We start from the raw sequence: 27,017 nt of genomic DNA on the forward strand, positions 1-27,017 counted from the left end.
AAAAAAAGGGCTGCAAAGGTTATTAATAGAGAAACATGTCTAAATATGTATATGTATGTATATATTTATATATGTTTAAATGTGTGTACATATGTATTTATTTATATGTGTGTATATGTATTTACAGACATATATACATATATAAAAACACACGCACACACAAACAATACATTTCTCTTTAGCACATTATTGTATATCGTGTAAATGTATTCTTTTTCTGAGCAGTACTCATTGCGAATATAGCAAGTAGCGACACATTTGGGGCAAAGTCGAGAGGGAATTATTAGAATTCTCTTTAAGATTGGACATACATATTTTATTATGTATATATACACAAACACATATGCACACACATATATATATATACTGTATATATATATATATATATATATATATATATATATATATTGTCAGAAATGTATTGCAAACATATTTACAGTGGGACAAAAAAGTATTTAGTCAGCCACCAATTGTGCAAGTTCTCCCACTTAAGAAGATGAGAGAGGCCTGTAATTTTCATCATAGGTATACCTCAACTATGAGAGACAAAATGTGGAAACAAATCCAGACAATCACATTGTCTGATTTGGAAAGAATTTATTTGCATATTATGGTGGAAAATAAGTATTTGGTCACCTTCAAACAAGCAAGATTTCTGGCTCTCACAGACCTGTATGTTCTTCTTTAAGAGGCTCCTCTGTCCTCCACTCATTACCTGTATTAATGGCACCTGTTTGAACTTGTTATCAGTGTAAAAGATACCTGTCCACAACCTCAAACTCCAAACTCCACTATGGTGAAGAAAGAGCTGTCGAAGGACACAAGAAACAAAATTGTAGACCTGCACCAGGCTGGGAAGACTGAATCTGCAATATGCAAGCAGCTTGGTGTGAAGAAATCAACTGTGGGAGCAATAATTGAAAATGGAAGACATACAAGACCACTGATAATCTCCCTCGATCTGGGGCTCCACGCAAGATCTCACCCTGTGGGGTCAAAATGATCACAAGAACGGTGAGCAAACATCCCAGAACCACACGGGGTGACATAGTGAATAACCTGCAGAGAGCTGGGACCTACGTAACAAAGGCTACCATCAGTAACACACTAAGCCGCCAGGGACTCCTGCAGTGCCAGAAGCGGATTGGGAGAATGGGAACAGGATGACTGATCCGTGTACATGAAAGAATGAATGGGGCCATGTATTGTGAGATTTTGAGTGCAAACCTCCTTCCATCAGCAAGGGCATTGAAGATGAAACGTGGCTGGGTCTTTCAGCATGACAATGATCCCAAACACACCGCCTGGGCAATGAAGAAGCATTTCAAGGTCCTGGAGTGGCCTAGCCAGTCTTCAGATCTCAACCTCATAGAAAACCTTTGGAGAGAGTTGAAAGTCCATGTTGCCCAGCGACAGCCCCAAAACATCACTGCTCAAGAGGAGATCTGCATACAGGAATGGGCCAACATACCAGCAGCAGTGTGTGACAACCTTGTGAAGACTTACAGAAAACGTTTGACCTCTGTCATTGCCAACAAAGGATATATAACAAAGTATTGAGATGAACTTTTGATATTGACCAAATACTTATTTTCCACCATAATATGCAAATAATAATGTGATTGTCTGGATTTGTTTCCACATTTTGTCTCTCATAGTTGAGGTATAGCTATGATGACAATTACAGGCCTCTCTCATCTTCTTAAGTGGGAGAACTTGCACAATTGGTGGCTGACTAAATACTTTTTTGCCCCACTGTACATGTGTCTAAGTTCCTTTTTTTGTTCTAAGCAATGTTGTCTGTCATATCTCTGTAGATTTACACGACTATATGTATATATTGTAAATGTATTATTTTTCTGAGCAGGAATAATTGCGAATATAACATGTAATCAAGGTATCATATGTATTTATTTGCAAACAATGGATATTTTAAAGGGATAGGAAAGTAAACATTTAAGTTGCAGGATTCAGATAGAGCAAGCACTTTTAAAATACTTTCAAATTCACTTCTAGTTGTAAATGTGCTTTGTTCTCTTGGTATCCCTTGTTGGAGAAGAATACGCACATATCCTACACTAGTGGGAGCTAGCTGATAATTGGTGCCTGCACACATTTGTCTTTCAGCTAGCTGCCAGTAGTGCAATGTTGGACCTTCAGCAAAGGATAACAAGAGAATTAAGTAAATTTGACAATAGAAGTCATTTTGAAAGTTGTTTAAAATGTGAAGATTTATTTATTTTAATTCTTTTTATTATTAGACATACACCCTTTCGGAGGAGAGAGGAGAGAGAAGAGAGAGAGGAGAGGAGAGAGAGAGAGATTGGTTGGTTGCGTGTTTGGTGGGTTTACTGTTGGGGGGTTGTTTGTTTGTTTTTTTTACAGGTAAAAGAGCTGATTTCTTTGGGGCAATGCCCCGCAAAAGACCCTTTTAAGGGCCATTGGCAGTTTAGTGTAGGCTATGTTTTTTTTTTATTTTGGGGGGGCTTTTTATTCTGATAGGGCTAATAGATTAGGAATAATTTGTTTTTATTTTTGATAATGTGGTTTTTTATTTTTTGTAATTTAGTGTTTATTTTTTTTGTAATTTAGTAAATTGTATTTTATTAATTTAATTTATTTCATTTTATTGTAATGTTAGTTTTTATTGTAAGGCAGGTTAGGTTTTATTTTACAGGTAACTTTGTATTTATTTTAACTAGGTAGTTAGTAAATAGTTATTAACTATTTACTAACTAGTCTACCTAGTTAAAATAAATACAAACTTACCTGTGAAATACTATTAGTTATTTTGTAGTTAGATTAGGTTTTTTTTTTTTACAGGTAAGTATGTATTTAGTTTTAAATAGGAATAATTTAGTTAATAATTGTAAGGTTTATTTTAATTATATTTAAGTTAGGGGGTGTTAGGCTTAGGGTTAAGTTAGGGTTAGGGGTTAATATATTTATGTAGAGTTAGTGATGTGGGAGGTCAGAGGTTTAGGGGTTAATAATTTATTTTAGTATATTTTGTTTTGGGGGCTTGTGGTTTAGTGGTTAATATATTTATTATAGTGGCGGTGTGGGCGGACGGCAGATTAGGGGTTAATAATTTTATTTTAGTGTTTGCGATTCGGGAGGGTGGCGGTTTAGGGGTTAATAGTTTTATTATAGTGGCGACGATGTCGGGGAGCGGCGGAATAGGGGTTAATAGTTTTTTTTAGTGGCGGCGATGTCTAGAGCGGCAGATTAGGGGTTAATTATTTTATTTTAGTGCTTGCAATGCGGGAGGGCCTCAATTTAGGGGTTATTATGTAGTTTATGGGTGTTAGCGTACGTTGTAACACTTTAGTTATGAGTTTTATGGTACAGCTGTGTAACGTAAAACTCATAACTACTGACTTTAGATGGCGGTACGGATCTTGTCAGTATAGGGTGTACCACTCACTTTTTGGCCTCCCAGGCATACTCGTAATACCGGCGCTATGGGAGTCCCATTGAAAAAGAACTTTTTTTAAAGTGTGGTAATGACGTTGCGTGATGGCAAAAAAGGTGTGCGGTACACCTATACCTGCAAGACTTGTAATAGCGGCGTTAGGGAAAAAGCAGTGTTATGAAGCATAACAATGCTTTTTCACTCATACCGCCAAACTCGTAATCTAGCTGTAAATGACTTATGCACAACACATTAGTATTTAGCTCTGGTTGGAATCAGAAGTCTGATTTTCTGTGTTTGGATGGAAGCGTTGTGGAGGCTTAAATGGTCAGTGATAACTGTGTTTTTGAAATACCATATTAAAGAACAATGTGGTGTATTAACATTGGCAAACATAACTTAGAAAGAGAATGCAATGTAGAACATTATGATATGCACTAATTTGCGCAACCGTTAAAAATGTCTTGCTATCGTTTGTGGGATTGAGAATACCAATGTCATTTCAATGTATTTTGCAAGCACAAAGGAAAACAGTGGCATGCAAAATACATAGAACTTACTTTAAAATGGCATTCTACTTCCAACAAAGGATAGCAACAGAATTAAAACAGTGCTAATATTTTTTTAAAAAAAACATATAATTACTGACCTTTTAAGCCTCCACGATGCTGCCATCCAAACACAGAAAATCAGAGTTCTGATTTCATCCATAGCTAAATACTCATGTGTTGTGCATAAGTAATTTACGCCTAGATTTAGAGTTCTGCGTTAGCCGTCAAAACCAGCATTAGGGGGTCCTAACGCTGGTTTTTACCGCCCGCTGGTATTTAGAGTCAGTCAGGAAAGGGTCTAACGCTCACTTTCCAGCCGCGACTTTTCCATACCGCAGATCCCCCTATGCCAATTGCTTATCTATCTTTTCAATGGGATCTTTCTAACGCCGGTATTTAGAGTCTTGGCTGAAGTGAGCATTAGAAATCTAACGACAAGACTCCAGTCGCAGAGAAAAGCCAGGAGAATATGTTCTAAGTGTTTATAAATAGATTCCAATATATCTTTATATATCTATACCTATATATAATCATCTGTATATATAGGTATCAATATATATTGTACCATAATACCATCATATATATGTAGAAACATGTATTTATGAATAAATAGAACATTATGTAAAGAACATTGAAATATAAAATATTCATATTTTCATCTCGGGTTAGCGGAAATGAGAATATGTGATCATGTTTGCACGAGAGTGGGGTATTAGGTTTTTTCCACTTTTTTTTTCTCCCTTGACTTCCATGGGGGAATATGTTAATGCACACACAATATTCTAAGTTTGTATTTTTGCGCTAGTCTGGTTACCGCTAGAGAAAAACCAGTTTACTTTTAACTTGTAATACAATTGCAACCCAACTAACTCAAAAATCTTAATTCTAGCTGAGTTAGCGCTCTAGCAGAAGTGCAAAATACTGCTGCACTTGTAATCTGGCCCTTCTGGTATGGAAATGCCTACTGCCTGTATTAAGTTCAACGTACATTTTGAGTTGTGCAACTAACAAATTGTATGTCACAACTATTTATCAGAATGTGCCCTCTTTTGTTTGCACATCAAAAGTAACTATTTAACTTGTCTCTAGTTAGATGGCAAGCCTAATATAAGGCAGACAAGTTTTTTCTTAATAAAAATTCCTCAAGACATTTTTGCCCCCCCCCCCCACAAAAAAGGGCATACACCATCTACCATTAAATTAAGCAGAACATATTTTTGTAATTACCAATAAAGTTGCATTTGACTCACAGACACCTAGCTAATAAATATACATTAGAGTGTTTGAAAACAGTTCTGCCCTAAAAAAGGATCATCATATGTTGACTTGTCAAATAAATTAATAATATGAACAAATATGAAATATGATACCAAGATTTACACTAGTGGAGCTCTTTATAATCACCTACAAGTAGACAGGAGATACTTTCAATTTTACATCTATCTATCCATCGCAACTACACACAAGATAACACTTTAAATGTTAGCTGCATCCCATGCAAAAACATTTTTTGTTTATTTTAATAGAGTTGCATTATGCACACAAAAACTTGCTCCTTAAAAAGTACATGAATAAATATTAAATTATAAAAAATATGTACCCTTAAAAAGGGCATAGTTTGGGATAAATATGTGCCCCAAAATAAAGGCATAAGATACCGACCACTGAAATTGTATTTCAATTAAATTATTAGAAATTTTAATTAAGTTGCATTGTATGCACATGGACATTACTAAAAACATATGCTACAATAGTTGTGCCTTAAAAAAAGGGGCATAATATGTCAATCTATATTTTTTGTAGATCCATATTTTTTTTAATGTTGTTAAGAAAATATTTACAACTCTTCTATATCTTTCATCTCTTTTATTTGCTTTCAACAAAGCTAGGCAGGAGTTATCCTGTATTATATATATATATATATATATATATATATATATATATATATATATATATATATATATATCGCAACATTTTAGACGCAGCAAAAATCATTGGTTTTTTTTATAAATATTAGTGTAATTGTGTACTTTCATATTGATGATGAGTGGCACATTAGATGCCTCTTTTTGTCGCATTAATACACATTATTGATAAATCTCCCCCTTTATTTTGTATTCTTTTGTTTACTGTCTGCTCATATGTCTGCTCACAATGCTACATGCTATGGTTGGCGAATGCTCCTAGTAGATGGGGTCATTAAAGAGCATGCAATTTTAAACAATTTTCCAATTTTCTTTTATCAGCAATTTTGCTTTGTTCTGTTGGTATTCTTGTTGAAAGTTAAACCTAAGAGGTTCATATGCTAATTTTTTAGACCTTGAAGGCCGCTGTGGGTATTTTACATAAAATGGAAACTTCGAGAACAAGGGGTCATGATCTCAAGCTGAAGGGTAATAGATTCAGGAGTAATTTGAGGAATCACTTCTTTACAGAAAGAGTGATTGATTTATGGAATAAACTTCCTCAAGAGGTAGTAGCAAAAAACACTGTGGGAGACTTTAAAAATGCTTGGGACAAGCATAAGGCTATCCTACAAACTAAATAAGTTTATACTGTTAGGCAATATCGGGCAGACTTGCTGGGCCTATGGCTCTTATCTGCCATCAATATCTATGTTTCTATGTTTCTTATGTGAATGTATTTTGACAGGTTTTTCACCACTAGAGGGTGTAAGTTCATGTGTGTCATATAGATAACACTGTGCTCATGCATGTGGAGTTACCTAGGAGCCAGTACTGATTGCTGAATTCAAGTCTGTTTAATGAACTGAAATAAGGGGGCAGTTTGCAGAGGTTTAGATACAAAGTAATCACAGAGGTAAAAAGTGTATTAATATAACTGTGTTGGTTATGCAAAACTAGGGAATGTGTAGTAAAGGGATTATCTATCTTTTAAAACAATTTAAATTCTGGTGTAGACTGTTCCTTTAACATTAGGACTACTTACCAAATCATGTCTGTTTACATCTTGCGTTAGAGTTCTACAATAATCAATGGGTTTGCTTAGAACGCCAACACCCAGTAGATTGTCACTGGTCAATGCTTGTATGATTATTACTGGAGAGCATACACTTCTCTCATGTTACTCCCGTGATATTTTTGCTGGCTAGTTTTATGTCTCCCCTGGTCAGTTCCTGCTGTTTATGTAACAAAAAAAAGTATTATGATCTGAAGAGTTTGTTAGAAATACTTACAAAAAACAAACAAACCAATACTTGCTGTTAAATATTTTATTTTTTTGGTGGAAACAATGTTGCTGTCAAATGTTGCTGCTTTACAGGCTAGGACTGTTACAGAACTGCTTCATGGCTGCTCGAGTTTGCCTACATTTTCCCTAACAGGCAGACAAATTATTTTAAAATAAATTACCTTGAACTTTTATATCTCAGCTACCATTGTATTTTTACCAAGAAACACACCTGTTGGGCAATAAAAGCTGCATACCAAATACATCGAGATTGTTGCCAATGTTTATTTCTTGTAGATTTACCTAACGGTTTTCAAAGTTAAGAGACATGTAAAAGCACAATAAATAATGTCACTGAGAGTGCCACACAATCCAAAATTAAAAGCATTTGCAAAGCAAGGTTTACCATTGAACAGTGTGGTGACCATAAACTTAAATATTATTTTTATTTCCCCCACATACAGGGTCTGCCATCAAAAAAGATTCCTTACAGAACCAATGCGGCATCTGGATCTTTCTTTGCAAGGGATAATACAGCAAATTTCTTGTCATGGTGCAGAAATATTGGTGTTGGTGAAACATGCTTGTTTGAATCAGAAGGACTGGGTATGTATAACCTTATATGCCAACTGCTTAATATTTAGCACAAGATACATATTACCCTATTGAGGTCAGCTACATCTATCTCTGTCAGACATGTGGGGCCGAATGATCAAGTGCCGAATGGAGCTTGATGCCCTTGCTTTCGTGCGAGCCTTCATGCTCGCCAGAAGCAGCAGTTATGAAGCAGCGGTCTAAAGATAACTTGTCCGCCTGCTCTGAGGCTGCGGACATCAATCCACCCGATCCTATACGATGGGGCTGATTGACACCCCCTGCTAGCGGCCAAATCTGCAGGGGGCGGCATTGCACAAGCAGTTCACAAGAACTGTTTGTGCAATGATAAATGCCGGCTGTCTGCATTTATCAATGTGTGGCAGACATGATACGCTACATCATATCATGTCCGCTCACACTATCATAAATCGGCCCCAAAGAGTTAAAAGGATAATAAACACCTTGTCATTACAACATGTTTTGCTGTCTTGCAGTACATTAACTTACAAGGCAAACGTGATATGTTTTGAATACAGGTAGCCCTCAGTTTACGCCGGGGTTAGGTTCCAGAAGGAATGGTTGTAAATTGAAACCGTTGTAAATTAAAAAACAGTTTATAATGTAAGTCAATGGGAAGTGAAGGAGTTAGGTTCCAGTCCCCTCTCAAAATTGTCACAAGTAACACCTAATACATTATTTTTAAAGCTTTGAAATTAAGACTTTAAATGCTAAACATCATTATAAACCTAATAAAATAATCACACAATACAAAATATATAATTAAACTAAGTTAAAAGAACAAAAACATTTGCTAAACAGCATTATAAACCTAATAAAATAATCACACAACACAGACTTCACTTGCATTTTTCTGCAAACAGTTATTTCTATGCATTCCAATCTGGACTGATTTATAGACAAGAAGATCTTGTTCCTTTGAAATCTGCTTGATAGATCAGGTCTGGTTAAACTGATTAATTTCAGCTTGCTTGGCTTTGCTGCAACACAAGCGGCTAGCTCCACCCTACTGGCTATTTTAATAAATGCACTGCTTCTCAATGGTTTTCAATAGCAGTCACATGACTGGAAAGAAAGGTTGTTATTCTGAAACGTTGTAAATTGAACCGATGTAAACCGAGGGCCACCTGTACATTAACACAATGTTTTCTGCAAATGTTTTTCAATAGCCAAATTCCACCAACCACTTGCCTTATTTGGAGAAGTCAATAAGGGCACAGTTAGCTATTGTCATTTTGTTAGTATTCTATTTTTTGTTTTGTAGTTTATCTGATTATCTCTTTTGAGGTCAATTGGGGCAGGTATGTGGCAAAGTTAAGATTGTGAAGTCTGCCATGTATACTTCCAATCCTCATAATGTGAAAGTTCTTAATTTTAAGGTTAAATTACAGGAAAAATGGGTCCAAATAAATAATGAAAGTGTGTAGCAAAGTTGTTTTGCTATGCATATTTACATGTTACATTATAATCTCAAAGTGTCCCTTTAATCTGCAGCATAAAATATATTTTAAAAGATAAATAAATTCTTGGTGAGGAGGCTTCTCTAAATGCCTATAAAATGCCCATTATTAGTGTATGACAATGTAAGAGTATGCACAAATAAAATGTGGCTAAATCTCTGATTAACTGTCAACTTTAGGCATATTGGAGGGCTAGCATATATTTTGATAACTGATTGCAATGTTGTTAGCTTTTAAAAAAATAAAATAAATAATAATTATATTATTTAAACTAGTTCCAAATGTCTTACAACTAAGTAGATTTGTAGGGGGGCAATTTATTAAGTCCCGGGCGGACATGATTTGCTGCAGTGAATCATGTCTGCCCTGCATCGCTAAATGACAACAGCATATAATGTCAGCATTTAACATTGCACAAGCATTTCTGGTGAAATACTGGTGCAATGCCGCCCCCTGCACATTTCCCTCCAATCGGCTGCTAGCAGAAGGTGTCAGTCATCCTGATCGCATCGGATCGGGATGATTGCAGTCCGCCACCTAAAAGGTAGCGGACAAGTTAAGGAGCAGCGGTCTTATGATCGCTACTTCTTAACTTAAGTTTCAGGCGAGCTGGAAACTACGGTGTAGATTGCATCATCCACTGCTTGGTAAAACTACCCCATAGTGAAAAATGTGTGTGAATTTTTTGTAAGGGACATAACAATGCAATAAATGGTCTAATGCATAGAACATTTTCAGAGTGCAATAAAACTTGCATATGACTAATTGTTTAACCCTCACAAAGGTTTTAAGGACATAGTTAAAGTCAGCTCTGGACCACCACAAAAGTGTTTGATGGCTATGCGCATATGTTTGTGATTGGCTAACCATATTCAGCTCAGAAGTGCCAGTGAATAGAGCTGATATTATTATTTGACCCCTTGCAGGGCTTAAACAGATAGTTATGTGCAAACAATAGTCCAATAAGAAAATGGTATGATGTGTTAGATCAAATAGATAATTTTCTTATTGTTCTTATTGATTTGCAACTCCGTTGGCTTCCAGTAACACCCACAAAGTAATGAGTTTACTTCTTCGGCTGACAGCAACCCACAGATTTGTGATGTGACTCTTCAAAGGCTTCAGCAACAAACAAACAGAGATTTTAACCCAAAGAGCGGTGATTTTACCCTTTCAGCAGGCAATAACATATAAGGCAGTAAATTACAAGATTATTTTTTTAATCATGCTTGCCTACCAGTAACTAATTGAGTTATCCCTTTATATTAGTAACACACACTCAAACACGGTGTCAAATTGTTCTTTTTTTTGTTCGTTTATTTTATAACAGTAATGAAAAATTATTTTCACCTCCTTTATGCCAGTAATGCATGCAGCAGTCATTTGAACTCCATATGTGCCAATAGAAGCAGTGATTTAACCTGTCTCTGTCAGTTCTAAATAGAGCACTTTATTTAGCTGAAGATTGGGGACCTAAGAAAAATTGATGATTTAATTATCCAGTAGATTTTACCAAAAAGTTTATTGAAATAAATGAAACCAATTTTGATACTGCTAAACACCTGCATATGCTTTCAATATATCACTAATTTCTAGCATCTGAGTTAATTCATTATTGTCACCTTCTCAACCATTACCTCCAATGCCCAGACATACCAAATATATTATTTCAGGTTCAGCCCAAATCAGCATTGTCTGCAGAAGAAAAGAAAATCTACTGTTCTCTATTTTTAAACTGAAAATGAAATACCAAGTGAATAAAATAACAGTTGCCTCCTCGTGATTCCAACTGTAGATAAACATGAGATGCATTTTTGATCCAATAAAAAAATGAGGATAAATAGACCCAGTGTCTGTGTATCAAGAGCCTTCTATTTTTATACTCTCAAAAGGTCTTTCACTGTCAGAAGACCCTATCTTGCTCTCAGCTGATACTAGATCCTTTAGTGCTGTCTGTCATCTTTGTGCCTTTTTGTGAAAGTGACTCCGCCTATCATGTTTGCTGATCTCTTTCCATTCAAAACCTTCTGATAGAGCTGTCAGGATTCCATGGATAAATTAAACTGTATTTATTGTCAGCCTGCACAGAATTTGACAAGCAAACATTTTGGTTTTCTTCAAGAAAAGACAGTGTACATTTTATTTTCTATCTTCATTTAAATCATATACAGTATATATATAAAAATAAATGTCTGCAATATAAGTTGATTAGTTATTTTGTCCCCTTTTCCTGTAATTCCATTCTGAAATTGTGAGCTTTTCAGTTCCTGTTAGAAATGGAAGTGCACTGTTATATTCCACACCACCATTGGTTGCACACTCTAGTGACCTATTTATAGCTGTCACTAATTGGCTACAGCAGAGAAGGTAACCTAAGTTACAACATGGCAGCTCCCATTGTTTTATAGACACTAAAACCTTACACTTATTTTGTCAATATTTAAACAGCTAATGAAACTTTAAAAATTACATCTACATGCTATTCTCAGACTGATCTTTTCTTTAAATGCATCATTCTATTTAGCTTTTATTTAGTATTTAATTTAGGCCTAGATTTGGAGTTCGGCGGTAGCCGTCAAAACCAGAGTTAGAGGCTCCTAACGCTGGTTTTGGCCGCCCGCTGGTATTTGGAGTCAGTGATTAAAGGGTCTAACGCTCACTTTTCAGCCGCGACTTTTCCATACCGCAGATCCCCCTACGCCATTTGCGTAGCCTATCTTTTCAATGGGATCTTTCTAACGCTGGTATTTAGAGTCGTTTCTGAAGTGAGCGTTAGAGCTCTAACGACAAAACTCCAGCCGCCGGAAAATAGCAGGAGTTAAGAGCTTTCTGGCTAACGCCGGTTCATAAAGCTCTTAACTACTGTACCCTAAAGTACACTAACACCCATAAACTACCTATGTACCCCTAAACCGAGGTCCCCCCACATCGCCGCCACTCTATTTAAATTTTTAACCCCTAATCTGCCGACCGCCACCTACGTTATACTTATGTACCCCTAATCTGCTGCCCCTAACCCCGCCGACCCCTATATTATATTTCTTAACCCCTAACTTGCCCCCCACAACGTCGCCGCAAGCTACTTAAAATAATTAACCCCTAATCTTCCGACCGCAAATCGCCGCCACCTACGTTATCCCTATGTACCCCTAATCTGCTACCCCTAACATCGCCGACCCCTATATTATATTTATTAACCCCTAATCTGCCCCCCTCAACGTCGCCGACACCTGCCTACACTTATTAACCCCTAATCTGCCGAGCGGACCTGAGCGCTACTATAATAAAGTTATTAACCCCTAACCCGCCTCACTAACCCTATCATAAATAGTATTAACCCCTAATCTGCCCTCCCTAACATCGCCGACACCTAACTTCAATTATTAACCCCTAATCTGCCTACTGGAGCTCACCGCTATTCTAATAAATGTATTAACCCCTAAAGCTAAGTCTAACCCTAACACTAACACCCCCCTAAGTTAAATATAATTTAAATCTAACGAAATAAATTAACTCTTATTAAATAAATTATTCCTATTTAAAGCTAAATACTTACCTGTAAAATAAATCCTAATATAGCTACAATATAAATTATAATTATATTATAGCTATTTTAGGATTAATATTTATTTTACAGGCAACTTTGTAATTATTTTAACCAGGTACAATAGCTATTAAATAGTTAAGAACTATTTAATAGTTACCTAGTTAAAATAATAACAAATTTACCTGTAAAATAAATCCTAACCTAAGTTATAGTGAAAACTAACACTACCCTATCAATAAAATAATTAAATAAACTACCTACAATTACCTACAATTAACCTAACACTACACTATCAATAAATTAATTAAACACAATTCCTACAAATAAATACAATTAAATAAACTAGCTAAAGTACAAAAAATAAAAAAGAACTAAGTTACAGAAAATAAAAAAATATTTACAAACATAAGAAAAATATTACAACAATTTTAAACTAATTACACCTACTCTAAGCCCCCTAATAAAATAACAAAGCCCCCCAAAATAAAAAATGCCCTACCCTATTCTAAATTAAAAAAGTTACAAGCTCTTTTACCTTACCAGCCCTGAACAGGGCCCTTTGCGGGGCATGCCCCAAGAATTTCAGCTCTTTTGCCTGTAAAAAAAAACATACAATACCCCCCCCCCAACATTACAACCCACCACCCACATACCCCTAATCTAACCCAAACCCCCTTAAAGAAACCTAACACTAAGCCCCTGAAGATCTTCCTACCTTGTCTTCACCATACCAGGTTCACCGATCCGTCCTGGCTCCAACATCTTCATCCAACCCAAGCGGGGGTTGGCGATCCATAATCCGGTCCAGAAGAGGCTCCAAAGTCTTCCTCCTATCCGGCAAGAAGAGGACATCCGGACCGGCAAACATCTTCTCCAAGCGGCATCTTCGATCTTCTTCCATCCGGAGCGAAGCGGCAGGATCCTGAAGACATCCAGCGCGGAACATCCATCCGGACCGACGACTGAACGACGAATGACTGTTCCTTTAAGGGACGTCATCCAAGATGGCGTCCCTCGAATTCCGATTGGCTGATAGGATTCTATCAGCCAATCGGAATTAAGGTAGGAATTTTCTGATTGGCTGATGGAATCAGCCAATCAGAATCAAGTTCAATCCGATTGGCTGATCCAATCAGCCAATCAGATTGAGCTCGCATTCTATTGGCTGTTCTGATCAGCCAATAGAATGCGAGCTCAATCTGATTGGCTGATTGGATCAGCCAATCGGATTGAACTTGATTCTGATTGGCTGATTCCATCAGCCAATCAGAAAATTCCTACCTTAATTCCGATTGGCTGATAGAATCCTATCAGCCAATCGGAATTCGAGGGACGCCATCTTGGATGACGTCCCTTAAAGGAACAGTCATTCGTCGTTCAGTCGTCGGTCCGGATGGATGTTCCGCGCTGGATGTCTTCAGGATCCTGCCGCTTCGCTCCGGATGGAAGAAGATCGAAGATGCCGCTTGGAGAAGATGTTTGCCGGTCCGGATGTCCTCTTCTTGCCGGATAGGAGGAAGACTTTGGAGCCTCTTCTGGACCGGATTATGGATCGCCAACCCCCGCTTGGGTTGGATGAAGATGTTGGAGCCAGGACGGATCGGTGAACCTGGTATGGTGAAGACAAGGTAGGAAGATCTTCAGGGGCTTAGTGTTAGGTTTCTTTAAGGGGGTTTGGGGTTTGGGTTAGATTAGGGGTATGTGGGTGGTGGGTTTTAATGTTGGGGGGGGGTATTGTATGTTTTTTTTTACAGGCAAAAGAGCTGAAATTCTTGGGGCATGCCCCGCAAAGGGCCCTGTTCAGGGCTGGTAAGGTAAAAGAGCTTGTAACTTTTTTAATTTAGAATAGGGTAGGGAATTTTTTATTTTGGGGGGCTTTGTTATTTTATTAGGGGGCTTAGAGTAGGTGTAATTAGTTTAAAATTGTTGTAATATTTTTCTTATGTTTGTAAATATTTTTTTATTTTCTGTAACTTAGTTCTTTTTTATTTTTTGTACTTTAGATAGTTTATTTAATTGTATTTATTTGTAGGAATTGTGTTTAATTAATTTATTGATAGTGTAGTGTTAGGTTAATTGTAGGTAATTGTAGGTAGTTTATTTAAATATTTTATTGATAGGGTAGTGTTAGGTTTAATTATAACTTAGGTTAGGATTTATTTTACAGGTAAATTTGTTATTATTTTAACTAGGTAACTATTAAATAGTTCTTAACTATTTAATAGCTATTGTACCTGGTTAAAATAATTACAAAGTTGCCTGTAAAATAAATATTAATCCTAAAATAGCTATAATATAATTATAATTTATAGTGTAGCTATATTAGGATTTATTTTACAGGTAAGTATTTAGCTTTAAATAGGAATAATTTATTTAATAAGAGTTAATTTATTTCGTTAGATTTAAATTATATTTAACTTAGGGGGGTGTTAGTGTTAGGGTTAGACTTAGCTTTAGGGGTTAATACATTTATTAGAATAGCGGTGAGCTCCGGTCGGCAGATTAGGGGTTAATAATTGAAGTTAGGTGTCGGCGATGTTAGGGAGGGCAGATTAGGGGTTAATACTATTTATGATAGGGTTAGTGAGGCGGATTAGGGGTTAATACATTTATTATAGTAGCGCTCAGGTCCGCTCGGCAGATTAGGGGTTAATAAGTGTAGGCAGGTGTCGGCGACGTTGTGGGGGGCAGGTTAGGGGTTAATAAATATAATATAGGGGTCGGCGGTGTTAGGGGTAGCAGATTAGGGGTACATAGGGATAACGTAGGTGGCGGCGGTTTACGGAGCGGCAGATTAGGGGTTTAAAAAAATATGCAGGGGTCAGCGATAGCGGGGGGCGGCAGATTAGGGGTTAATAAGTGTAAGGTTAGGGGTGTTTAGACTCGGGGTACATGTTAGAGTGTTAGGTGCAGACGTAGGAAGTGTTTCCCCATAGGAAACAATGGGGCTGCGTTAGGAGCTGAACGCTGCTTTTTTGCAGGTGTTAGGTTTTTTTTCAGCTCAAACAGCCCCATTGTTTCCTATGGGGGAATCGTGCACGAGCACGTTTTTGAGGCCGGCCGCGTCCGTAAGCAACTCTGGTATCGAGAGTTGCATTTGCGGTAAAAATGCTCTACGCTCCTTTTTTGGAGCCTAACGCAGCATTTGATTAAACTCTCGATACCAGAGTTTAATTTATGGTGCGGCCAGAAAAAAGCCCGCGGAGCGTTAGCAGCCCTTTTACCGCCGAACTCCAAATCTAGGCCTTAGTGTTTAATGTTCCTTTAATGGTGCCAGAAATAAAAATTCTGACAATGAAAAAACAGAAAATATTTCTAAAGTTCTAATATTTTAATGTAATCTTGTTTACATTTCACTTTGCATTTTACACAGGGTAGAACATACTAAAAGCCCAGTTCTTTAAATGAAAACAAAAATGTACTTCCATACGTCTAGATTTAGAGTTTTGTCGGTAAGGACCCGCGTAGCTAACGCCGGCTTTTTTCTGGCCGCACCATAAAAATATCTCTGGTATTGAGAGTCCACATAAAGGCTGCGTTAGGCTCCAAAAAAGGAGCGTAGAGCATATTTAACGCAGCTTCAACTCTCGATACCAGAGTTGCTTACGGACGCGGCCAGCCTCAAAAACGTGCTCGTGCACGATTCCCCCATAGGAAACAATGGGGCTGTTTGAGCTGAAAAAAAACCTAACACCTGCAAAAAAGCCGCGTTCAGCTCCTAACGCAGCCCCATTGTTTGCTATGCGGAAACACTTCCTACGTCTGCACCTAACACTCTAACATGTACCCCGAGTCTAAACACCCCTAACCTTACACTTATTAACCCCTAATCTGCCGCCCCCGCTATCGCTGACCCCTGCATATTATTATTAACCCCTAATCTGCCGCTCCATAAACCGCCGCTACTTACATTATCCCTATGTACCCCTAATCTGCTGCCCTAACATCGCCGACCCCTATATTATATTTATTAACCCCTAATCTGCCCCCCACAACGTCGCCTCCACCTGCCTACACTTATTAACCCCTAATCTGCCGACCGGACCTGAGCGCTACTATAATAAAGTTATTAACCCCTAATCCGCCTCACTAACCCTATAATAAATAGTATTAACCCCTAATCTGCCCTCCCTAACATCGCCGACACCTAACTTCAATTATTAACCCCTAATCTGCCGACTGGAGCTCACCGCTATTCTAATAAATGTATTAACCCCTAAAGCTAAGTCTAACCCTAACACTAACACCCCCTAAGTTAAATATAATTTACATCTAACGAAATTAATTATCTCTTATTAAATAAATTATTCCTATTTAAAGCTAAATACTTACCTGTAAAATAAATCCTAATATAGCTATAATTATAATTATATTATAGCTATTTTAGGATTAATATTTATTTTACAGGTAACTTTGTAATTATTTTAACCAGGTACAATAGCTATTAAATAGTTAATAACTATTTAATAGTTACCTAGTTAAAATAATAACAAAATTACCTGTAAAATAAATCCTAACCTAAGTTACAATTAAACCTAACACTACACTATCATTAAATTAATTAAATAAAATACCTACAATTACCTACAATTAAACCTAACACTACACTATCAATACATTAATTAAATACAATATCTACAAATAACTACACTGAAATAAACTAACTAAAGTACAAAAAATAAAAAAGAACTAAGTTACAAAAAATAAAAAAAATATTTACAAACATAAGGAAAATCTTACAACAATTTTAAACTAATTACACCTACTCTAAGCCCCCTAATAAAATAACAAAGCCCCCCAAAATAAAAAATGCCCTACCCTATTCTAAATTACTAAACTTCAAAGCTCTTTTACCTTACCAGCCCTGAACAGGGCCCTTTGCGGGGCATGCCCCAAGAAGTTCAGCTCTTTTGCATGTAAAAAAAAACATACAAACCCCCCCCCCAACATTACAGCCCACCACCCACATACCCCTAATCTAACCCAAACCCCCCTTAAATAAACCTAACACTAAGCCCCTGAAGATCATCCTACCTTGTCTTCACCATACCAGGTTCACCGATCCGTCCTGGCTCCAAAATCTTCATCCAACCCAAGCGGGGGCTGGCGATCCATCTTCCGGCAGCTGAAGAGGTCCAGAAGAGGCTCCAAAGTCTTCATCCTATCCGGGAAGAAGAGTAGATTCGGACCGGCAACCATCATCTTCCAAGCGGCATCTTCTATCTTCATCCGATGAGGACCAGCTCCATCCTGAAGACCTCCACCGCGGACCCATCTTCATCCGGCGACGTCCAACTGAAGAATGACGGTTCCTTTAAGGGACGTCATCCAAGATGGCGTCCCTCGAATTCCGATTGGCTGATAGGATTCTATCAGCCAATCGGAATTAAGGTAGGAATATTCTGATAGGCTGATGGAATCAGCCAATCAGAATCAAGTTCAATCCGATTGGCTGATCCAATCAGCCAATCAGATTGAGCTCGCATTCTATTGGCTGTTCCGATCAGCCAATAGAATGCGAGCTCAATCTGATTGGCTGATTGGATCAGCCAATCGGATTGATCTTGATTCTGATTGGCTGATTCCATCAGCCAATCAGAATATTCCTACCTTAATTCCGATTGGCTGATAGAATCCTATCAGCCAATCGGAATTCGAGGGACGCCATCTTGGATGACGTCCCTTAAAGGAACCGTCATTCTTCAGTTGGACGTCGCCGGATGAAGATGGGTCCGCGGTGGAGGTCTTCAGGATGGAGCTGGTCCTCATCAGATGAAGATAGAAGATGCCGCTTGGAAGATGATGGTTGCCGGTCCAGATCTACTCTTCTTCCCGGATAGGATGAAGACTTTGGAGCCTCTTCTGGACCTCTTCAGCCGCCGGAAGATGGATCGCCAGCCCCCGCTTGGGTTGGATGAAGATTTTGGAGCCAGGACGGATCGGTGAACCTGGTATGGTGAAGACAAGGTAGGATGATCTTCAGGGGCTTAGTGTTAGGTTTATTTAAGGGGGGTTTGGGTTAGATTAGGGGTATGTGGATGGTGGGTTGTAATGTTGGGGGGGGGTATTGTATGTTTATTTTTACAGGCAAAAGAGCTGAACTTCTTGGGGCATGCCCCGCAAAGGGCCCTGTTCAGGGCTGGTAAGGTAAAAGAGCTTTGAACTTTAGTAATTTAGAATAGGGTAGGGCATTTTTTATTTTGGGGGGCTTTGTTATTTTATTAGGGGGCTTAGAGTAGGTGTAATTAGTTTAAAATTGTTGTAATATTTTTCTTATGTTTGTAAATATTTTTTTATTTTTTGTAACTTAGTTCTTTTTTATTTTTTGTACTTTAGTTAGTTTATTTCATTGTAGTTATTTGTAGGTATTGTATTTAATTTATTTATTGATAGTGTAGTGTTAGGTTTAATTGTAGGTAATTGTAGGTATTTTATTTAATTAATTTATTGATAGTGTAGTGTTAGGTTTAATTGTAACTTAGGTTAGGATTTATTTTACAGGTAAATTTGTAATTATTTTAACTATTTTAGCTATTAAATAGTTCTTAACTATTTAATAGCTATTGTACCTGGTTAAAATAAATACAAAGTTACCTGTAAAATAAATATTAATCCTAAAATAGCTATAATATAATTATAATTTATGTTGTAGCTGTATTAGGATTTATTTTACAGGTAAGTATTTAGCTTTAAATAGGAATAATTTATTTAATAAGAGTTAATTAATTTCGTTAGATTAAAATTATATTTAATTTAGGGGGGTGTTAGTGTTAGGGTTAGACTTAGCTTTAGGGGTTAATACATTTATTAGAATAGCGGCGAGATTCGGTCGGCAGATTAGGGGTTAATAATTGAAGTTAGGTGTCGGCGATGTTAGGGAGGGCAGGTTAGGGGTTAATAAATATAATATTGGGGTCAGCGGTGTTAGGGGCAGCAGATTAGGGGTACATAGCTATAATGTAGCTGGCTGCTCTTTGCGGTCGGCAGATTAGGGGTTAATTATTGTAGGTAGGTGGCGGCGACGTTGTGGGGGGCAGGTTAGGGGTTAATAAATATAATATAGGGGTTGGCGATGTTAGGGCAGCAGATTAGGGGTACATAGGGATAATGTAGCTGGCGGCGGCGTGCGGACGGCAGATTAGGGGTTAATAAGTGTAGGTAGCTGGCGGCGACGTTGTGGGGGGCAGATTAGGGGTTAATAAATATAGGGGTCGGCGGTGTTAGGAGCAGCAGATTAGGGGTACATAAGGATAACGTAGGTGGCGGTCGGCAGATTAGGGGTTAAAAAAATTTAATCGAGTTGCGGCGTTGTGGGGGGACCTCGGTTTAGGGGTACATAGGTAGTTTATGGGTGTTAGTGTACTTTAGAGTACAGTAGATAAGAGCTTTATAAACCGGCGTTAGCCCAGAAAGCTCTTAACTACTGACTTTTTTCTGCGGCTGGAGTTTTGTCGTTAGATTTCTAACGCTCACTTCAGACACGACTCTAAATACCGGAGTTAGAAAAAGCCCATTGAAAAGATAGGATACGCAATTTACGTAAGGGGATCTGCGGTATGGAAAAGTTGCGGCTGAAAAGTGAGCGTTAGACCCTTTTTTGAGTGACTCCAAATACCGGAGGTAGCCTAAAATCAGCGTTAGGAGCCTCTAACGCTGGTTTTCACGGCTACCGCCAAACTCCAAATCTAGGCCTTATATTCTATGGCACACAAATAGTGAACCATTACAAAAAAAAATAAGTAAATAAATTAACTTGTTGGATTGTGATACACACATGAAAATAAGGATGACTTCACATATTTACTGGTACAATATTTATTTTCAATTTCATTTCTATTTTATATAGCACTTAAATGAAGACACAAGCTTGATTAAGCTTTGTGAGATAAATTATTTTTGATATATTTAAATTCTACTGTAATACAGTCCTGCAATACTGTCAACAAGGGAAATGACAAGTCAAAATTAAATTGTTATAAAAGAGCATGCATTTATTAAAAATATCCTGTAATTTATTTTGTGTTCTTGGTATCCTTTGTTAAAGAGCATACCTAAGTGGTTGGAATGCACTACTGCAGTATTTTTTAACCACAGTTCTCAAGTACCCCTAACAGGCCAGATTTGTATGATATCTTAGCTAGAGCACATGTGAAATAATCATCTGATAGATGAGAGCAAGTTTATAACCATGGTTACTGATCAGCTGATTATTTCACTTGTGCTCTACCTGCACTACTGAGAGCTAGGTGGGGATTGGTCGCTACACCCACCCATTGGTCACCCATTGGTCGCTACACTTGTCACTGGTTGATGTGTTCAGCAAGGGCCCAGCAGTGCCTTAATCCTCTGTAGCTAATTTTAACTAGGCGTGTAAACCCTTTGCAAGCAATAGTGCAATAATAAAATGCTCTAACAGAGCATTTTGCAGTTTTTGTATGGCCTTTTAAAAGTTGTCAACTATTGTCTTTCCTTATTTAGATAAAACATGTCATTTTAAACAATTTTCCAATTTACTTGTCGCCTAATTAACTTCATTCTTTTGGTATTATTTGTTGAAAAACAAAATTTAGCTAGCGCTCCAACTAGGGAGCAAAGGATAAATATTTGGAAGTACACAGAAATATGAAAAAGTATGTAAATACACAGATAATATATAAAAATATGGAAGTACACAGATAATAAAAAAATATATATTTAAAGTGATGGTAAACTCTTCCCTTTTTAAAATCAGATCTGGAATGTAAGCGCTATTTTAGATGGAGTTTAATTCATTAGCTGTAATGAAGATGCAGTATAACTTACTTTTTATTATAGATATGAAATTGAAATACTGCATGCTCCTCCGCCCACTTCAAAAGTAAAACTTTCTGTGAGCTAACAGATTGAATTGTTGTCCAATCAGCGCTCTCCCCATTTAGCTGACAGGAAAATTGACTTTTGAAGTGGGTGGTGTAACGTGGCCTATTTGAATTTCATATCTATATTAATAACTAAGTTATAGCGCATCTTCATTACACATGATGAATAAAACTCCTTCTAAAATAGCGCTTACATTCCAGATCACTTTAATATACGAAACTTAGATATAAAAAGCGCTAATATACATGATCAGTATAGGGATGTCTCCCTAGATGTCTAGTACAACTAAAATGTCTGTTAAAAAGGTACCTTTAAAGCTTACAACTTGAATGTGAGATCAACTGCCAGTAGACCTCCATAAAAACAAAAAGTGGTGAAATCACGTGATCTGAGTTCTCCGATGCCTCATAGGCTAATTTACTCAATGTACTAGCAGTGTAGCAGGCTTAGTTGTCATGGAAACAATGCAATCGGCTATAAAGGGGCAGTTAACACCAGAAATGTTATTGTTTCAAAAGATAGATAGTTCCTTTATTACCCATTCCCCAGTTTTGCGTAACCGACATAGTTATATTAATATATGTTTTACCTCTGTGATTGGAAGAAGTTGAAGTTGTTGGCACTACGTGTTAGGGTTGCCACCCGTCCGTTAAAATACAGAACACTTATGAGTTACACATGCTGCAGGGTGTGCAGGTTGGAATATGAATAGTGCTGTCCAGAAACACAATACATGTTCCTTCCTGCACACCCTGCAACATGTGTAACTTATAAGTGTCCAGAAAAACATGGCTGAGGTGGCAACCCTACTACGTGTACTAATAAGGAAGGAGGTCTAAATGGACCGGTGCTACCCCTATAGAGAATACATAATTTAACACTAAAGAGAAGAGTAAGGGGTTATTAGCACACAAACCTAACTATATAATGATAATATAAAAAAATAAATTTTATTATAAACTTAATTAAAATGCAGTAACAGAATACTGCTATTCACACTACATCCCCACAAAATCCTTAAGTGATTTTAAAATATCGTGTGTTACTCCCCTGTTTCCTGGCCGATATCTGGAAGCGTTGGCTTCAGGTGACAGGAGTGACAACAACGGTAAGACCAGTTACTAAAATGAGCTCATTTTAGTAACACAGTATTTTAAAATCACTTAAGGAGTTTGTGGGGATGTAGTGTGAATAGCAGTATTTTGTTACTGCATTTTAGTTAAGTTTATAATAAAATTTATTTTTTTATATTATCATTATATAGGTAGGTTTGAGTGCTAATAACCCCTTACTCTTCTCTTTAGTGTTAAATTACCTCTGTGATTCCCTTGTATCTAAGCCTCTGCAGACTGCCCCCTTATCTCAGTGCTTTTGATGGACATGCAGTTCAGACAATCAGTGCAGACTCCTAAATAACTCCACGGGAGTGAGCACAATGTTGTCTATATGACACACATTAACTAGTACTGTCTAACTGTGAAAATCTTTCAAATGCTCTGAGCTAAGAGGCGGTTTTCAACGGTTTAGAAATCAGTTTGAGTCTACCTAGGTTTAGCTTTTTAAAAATACCACCAAGGGAGCAAAGCAAATGTAATTATTAAAGTCAATTGGAAAGTTGATCAAAATCGCATTCCCTATCTGAGTCATGAAAGTTTAATTTTGACTAGACTGCCCCTTTAAAGCAAATATCGGTGCTTTTGGTTCAAATGATAATTCCTCTTGGTCTGCTATATACAGTGTTAATCCAGCTGTGTTGCTTTTTATACCCAACGTGAGATATTCAGATACACATGTGTATGTGTGTGGGTAGAAATACTTGGCCTGTCTCCACCGTATCTGTAGATACTCCCAGGATGCAGATGATGCTTTTTGTTGATAAGCTGTATTTATGGTACAATAAAGAGTAGTGGCGTTCCTCTGTGGCAGTCAGTAAGGTTTACGCGTTTCACCCTTACAAGGGCTTTATCAAGATGCTCTGTTTCCAAAAAGCTTCATCTGCCTGCATTGCTCCTGGGAGTATCTATGGATACATTGGAGACAGGCCGTCTTTCTACCCATACACATGTGTATCTAAATATCTTAGATTGGGTATAAAGAGCAACACAGCTGGATTAACACTGTATATAGCAGACCAAGAGGAATTATCATTTGAACCAAAAGCACAGATATTTGCTTTAAAGTCGATTGCATCATTTCCATGACATCCAAGTCTGCTACACTGCTAGTGCATTGAACATTGTAGGATACATTGTAATGGCCTACAGGATTGGAACATCTTATCACGTGAGTGAATTAGCCTATGAGGCATCAGAGAACTCTGATCATGTGATTTCTCCACTTTTTGTTTTTATGGAGGATAACTTCAAAGTTGTAAACTTTAAAGGTACCTTTTTAACAGACATTTTACTTGTACTCGACATCTAGGGAGACATCCCTATACGGATCATGTATATTAGCACTTTTTATATCTAAGTTTCGTACATTAAATATATATTTTTTATTATCTGTGTACTTCCATATTTTTATATATTATCTGTGTATTTCCATACTTTTACATATTTCTGTGTACTTCCATATATTTATCCTTTGCTCCCTAGTTGGAGCGCTAGCTAAATTTAGTTTTTAACTCTATGATATCTTTATATCTGCTTAAGAGTGGCAGGTTTGTAGCTTGGCTCTAAAGGATAATATTTTTAGCGCTCACTTTTTTTTTTTTTTTTTTGTTTTGTAAATTAATTTTTTATTGAGGTTATTCGTTAGGAAAAACAACATACAATGATAAGTTTGCAACAGTAAATACACGTAAATCATTTGTCAATAAACATTGTCGTATATAAAAAGGCAATAGTAGACAAAAACAACAAAACAGAAACGGCAATGCCTGACAGCAATTAAGCTTCTCAAACCTCTGGTTTTGTAGATATAATAGCACTGGCTGACTAGTTAGAGGGCCACATGTGGGCCCATTAGCTACGTGGGAATGAAATAACAGATGGTAGTCAGATCTGCGGCCTCTTTTGGGCCTAAGGATAGCATATAGTAAAAATATTATAGGGGGGTGGAAGTTCAGCGGGCAAGCGCCGCTTGTTAAATGGGGGGAGAAGTGGGGGGGCGGAGCTATATAAGGAGCTTCTCATGAAAAATTGTTGAACATCAAATCTTATTATCAAAGGGGCAATTACAGGACAAGATATCAGTCCGCGCCAAGTGACATTGGAATGTTTGAGAGTTATAGATACTTAAGTGATAGTGTTCCATGGGGGGATTTAGGCTAGATATGTAAGTTAATGCTTCTTAAGGGGGTTATATGCTAACATGAGAGGAGAAGTCCAGGGCTAATATCAATATTGTTAACAACTTAATTAGAGCTGACCGACCAAGACTAAGCAATATATATTTGGTTTTACAGTTTATATATAGATAGTTAATAATTAAATAGTGCCTCTAGCTATAAATAAAGCTCTTGATAAAGTAGATTACACTGGCTCTCAGCCAATAAGTTTTTGATAATAGTACCGATATCTAAACTCAACGCAAACAGTGAAGAGTTTTTTAAATAAGACTATACGGCTCTATCCTCTAGCTAACTACCATTTAAATACTACTTAATAAATATTGACACTGCCAATAAACCCTCATCAAGAAAAGAATTATACAATTCTCAGAGGCTAAGCATGACCGCAAAATCCGCCATGGGAGCAGGGAACATCAAGTACCTTAATTATATTTAATACTGAGCCAATTAAAACATATCACTAAGAACTGTCTAATAGCAGCTCTTATATAGGTAGGAGGGGATAATTTTAGTGTACAGTTCTCTACTAGAGATTATATGTGTACTCAAGACACATGTATCAGAAGCTTGGTCATTTTGATCCTACACTATATAATACTCTACAGTTGTAATAAGTATTAACTGAGTAGTACATCCTCCGTATTTCAAGGATAAATTAACATTAGTAGGTATAGGCATACAACCTTACTATTCGCTATGAGTAAACTGTTAATCGAAAAATATTATTAAGGGTCGGCTATGTTATGGAGAACTCAATATGGTGGTCAGGCATAAGGTCATTCTTAAGATCCTATTGAAAGGGAAGATAGCATCCATAAACAAAGTAATATAAAAAATAGAAGTCTGAGCTTAAACTATATAGATATATGTCTAGCAGATTGTAAGATGCGGTATTCTAGCATATCAAAAAGACCCCTTTATACAGAGTAACCCCTCAGTTATTTTAGTATTTAGGGAGTAATGCTAGAAAATAACATATATGTGAGTGAGGGATGTATTAAGTGAGAGATCCTACCAAATATACATAGATTAGCTAATAGCCCACAGGTTAATATCATTCAATAGGTCAATAGTGAACACATTTCAACTAAATATATCTCTCAGTTTAGCTAGACACTGGACATGGGCAACTATTTATAGGAAATAAACATTAACCTTGCACAACAAACATTAACCTTGTAGATTAGTAGCCTTTAACCAGTAGTACAGGGGGTAGTATTAGCATCCTTGAATAACACAAGTTTGACACATAAATAATATAGATGAAAATGTGTCCAGCCGTTAACCCTTAAGCATTTCAAATCTGTATAGTTGTACAAGTTTGCAGTAATGCAATACATACTTGTTATTGAGCGTGTAGTGAGTGTCATATATCACAGGCCATTTATAAGACATCTATGGCCTCTCATCTTGCTATGAATCAAAATAGGACATTAAACTGGAATGTAGATATAATCATGACAAGACATATCCTGCATCCTCACTAACAGAAGAGTGCAGGTGGTTGTAATTAGATAGTGTCTTAGTTTCCCCCAGCACTTAGGGATTGTGAAGTTAGGCAATAACATTTTATCATTTCTAACTTTTTCTTAATTAAATATACTGAACTACATGCTTAGTATCTCTAACTGACCACCCCGTCTAATAGGGTCATCAGCTGCTGCTTGGCTAACCGCATAGTAAACAGTTAAAACATATTGTTATTAATGCCAGCTTAAATCTAACATGTGGGAGAAAAGTGAATGAAAAATAATGCATCTGTAGGAAACACTGGCCTAAATATCTCAAAAACAGTAAGCAAACACTTCATTAGAAATCACACATATTCATTATAAGACTCTAATAAACATATAGGAGTAGGTAACATGTAAGTACTAACAGGGCAGTGACAAATTGCAGTCAATGAGGGCAAAAATATTGCCACACTTCAAATTAGTGCAGAAAGGCCCAAACATATAGATTACTAACTGGGTTTGTAGTTTTTATACAGGAACTGTGGATTTACAGAACAGTAATAAGTTTTAGAATCACAGTCCCCTGTAGTAGTGAGAGTTTTACATATATAAAGCCTTCTTGATATATCCGG

General features: G+C 37.0%; 1 protein-coding gene across 2 annotated transcripts in view; it reads left to right on the forward strand.

Moving 5' to 3' along the window:
* GAS2 (growth arrest specific 2) overlaps positions 1 to 27,017 on the forward strand; it is a 463,160-nt gene that overhangs the window by 203,768 nt on the left and 232,375 nt on the right. For both annotated transcript variants that reach the window (XM_053720381.1, XM_053720382.1), the window contains one exon: positions 7,620 to 7,761. In XM_053720381.1, the coding sequence (XP_053576356.1) occupies positions 7,620 to 7,761 (142 nt within the window). The remainder of the gene's footprint in view (positions 1 to 7,619; positions 7,762 to 27,017) is intronic.

Source organism: Bombina bombina, chromosome 7 (genome assembly GCF_027579735.1).
Source record: "Bombina bombina isolate aBomBom1 chromosome 7, aBomBom1.pri, whole genome shotgun sequence".
Classification (NCBI taxonomy): Eukaryota; Metazoa; Chordata; class Amphibia; order Anura; family Bombinatoridae; genus Bombina; species Bombina bombina.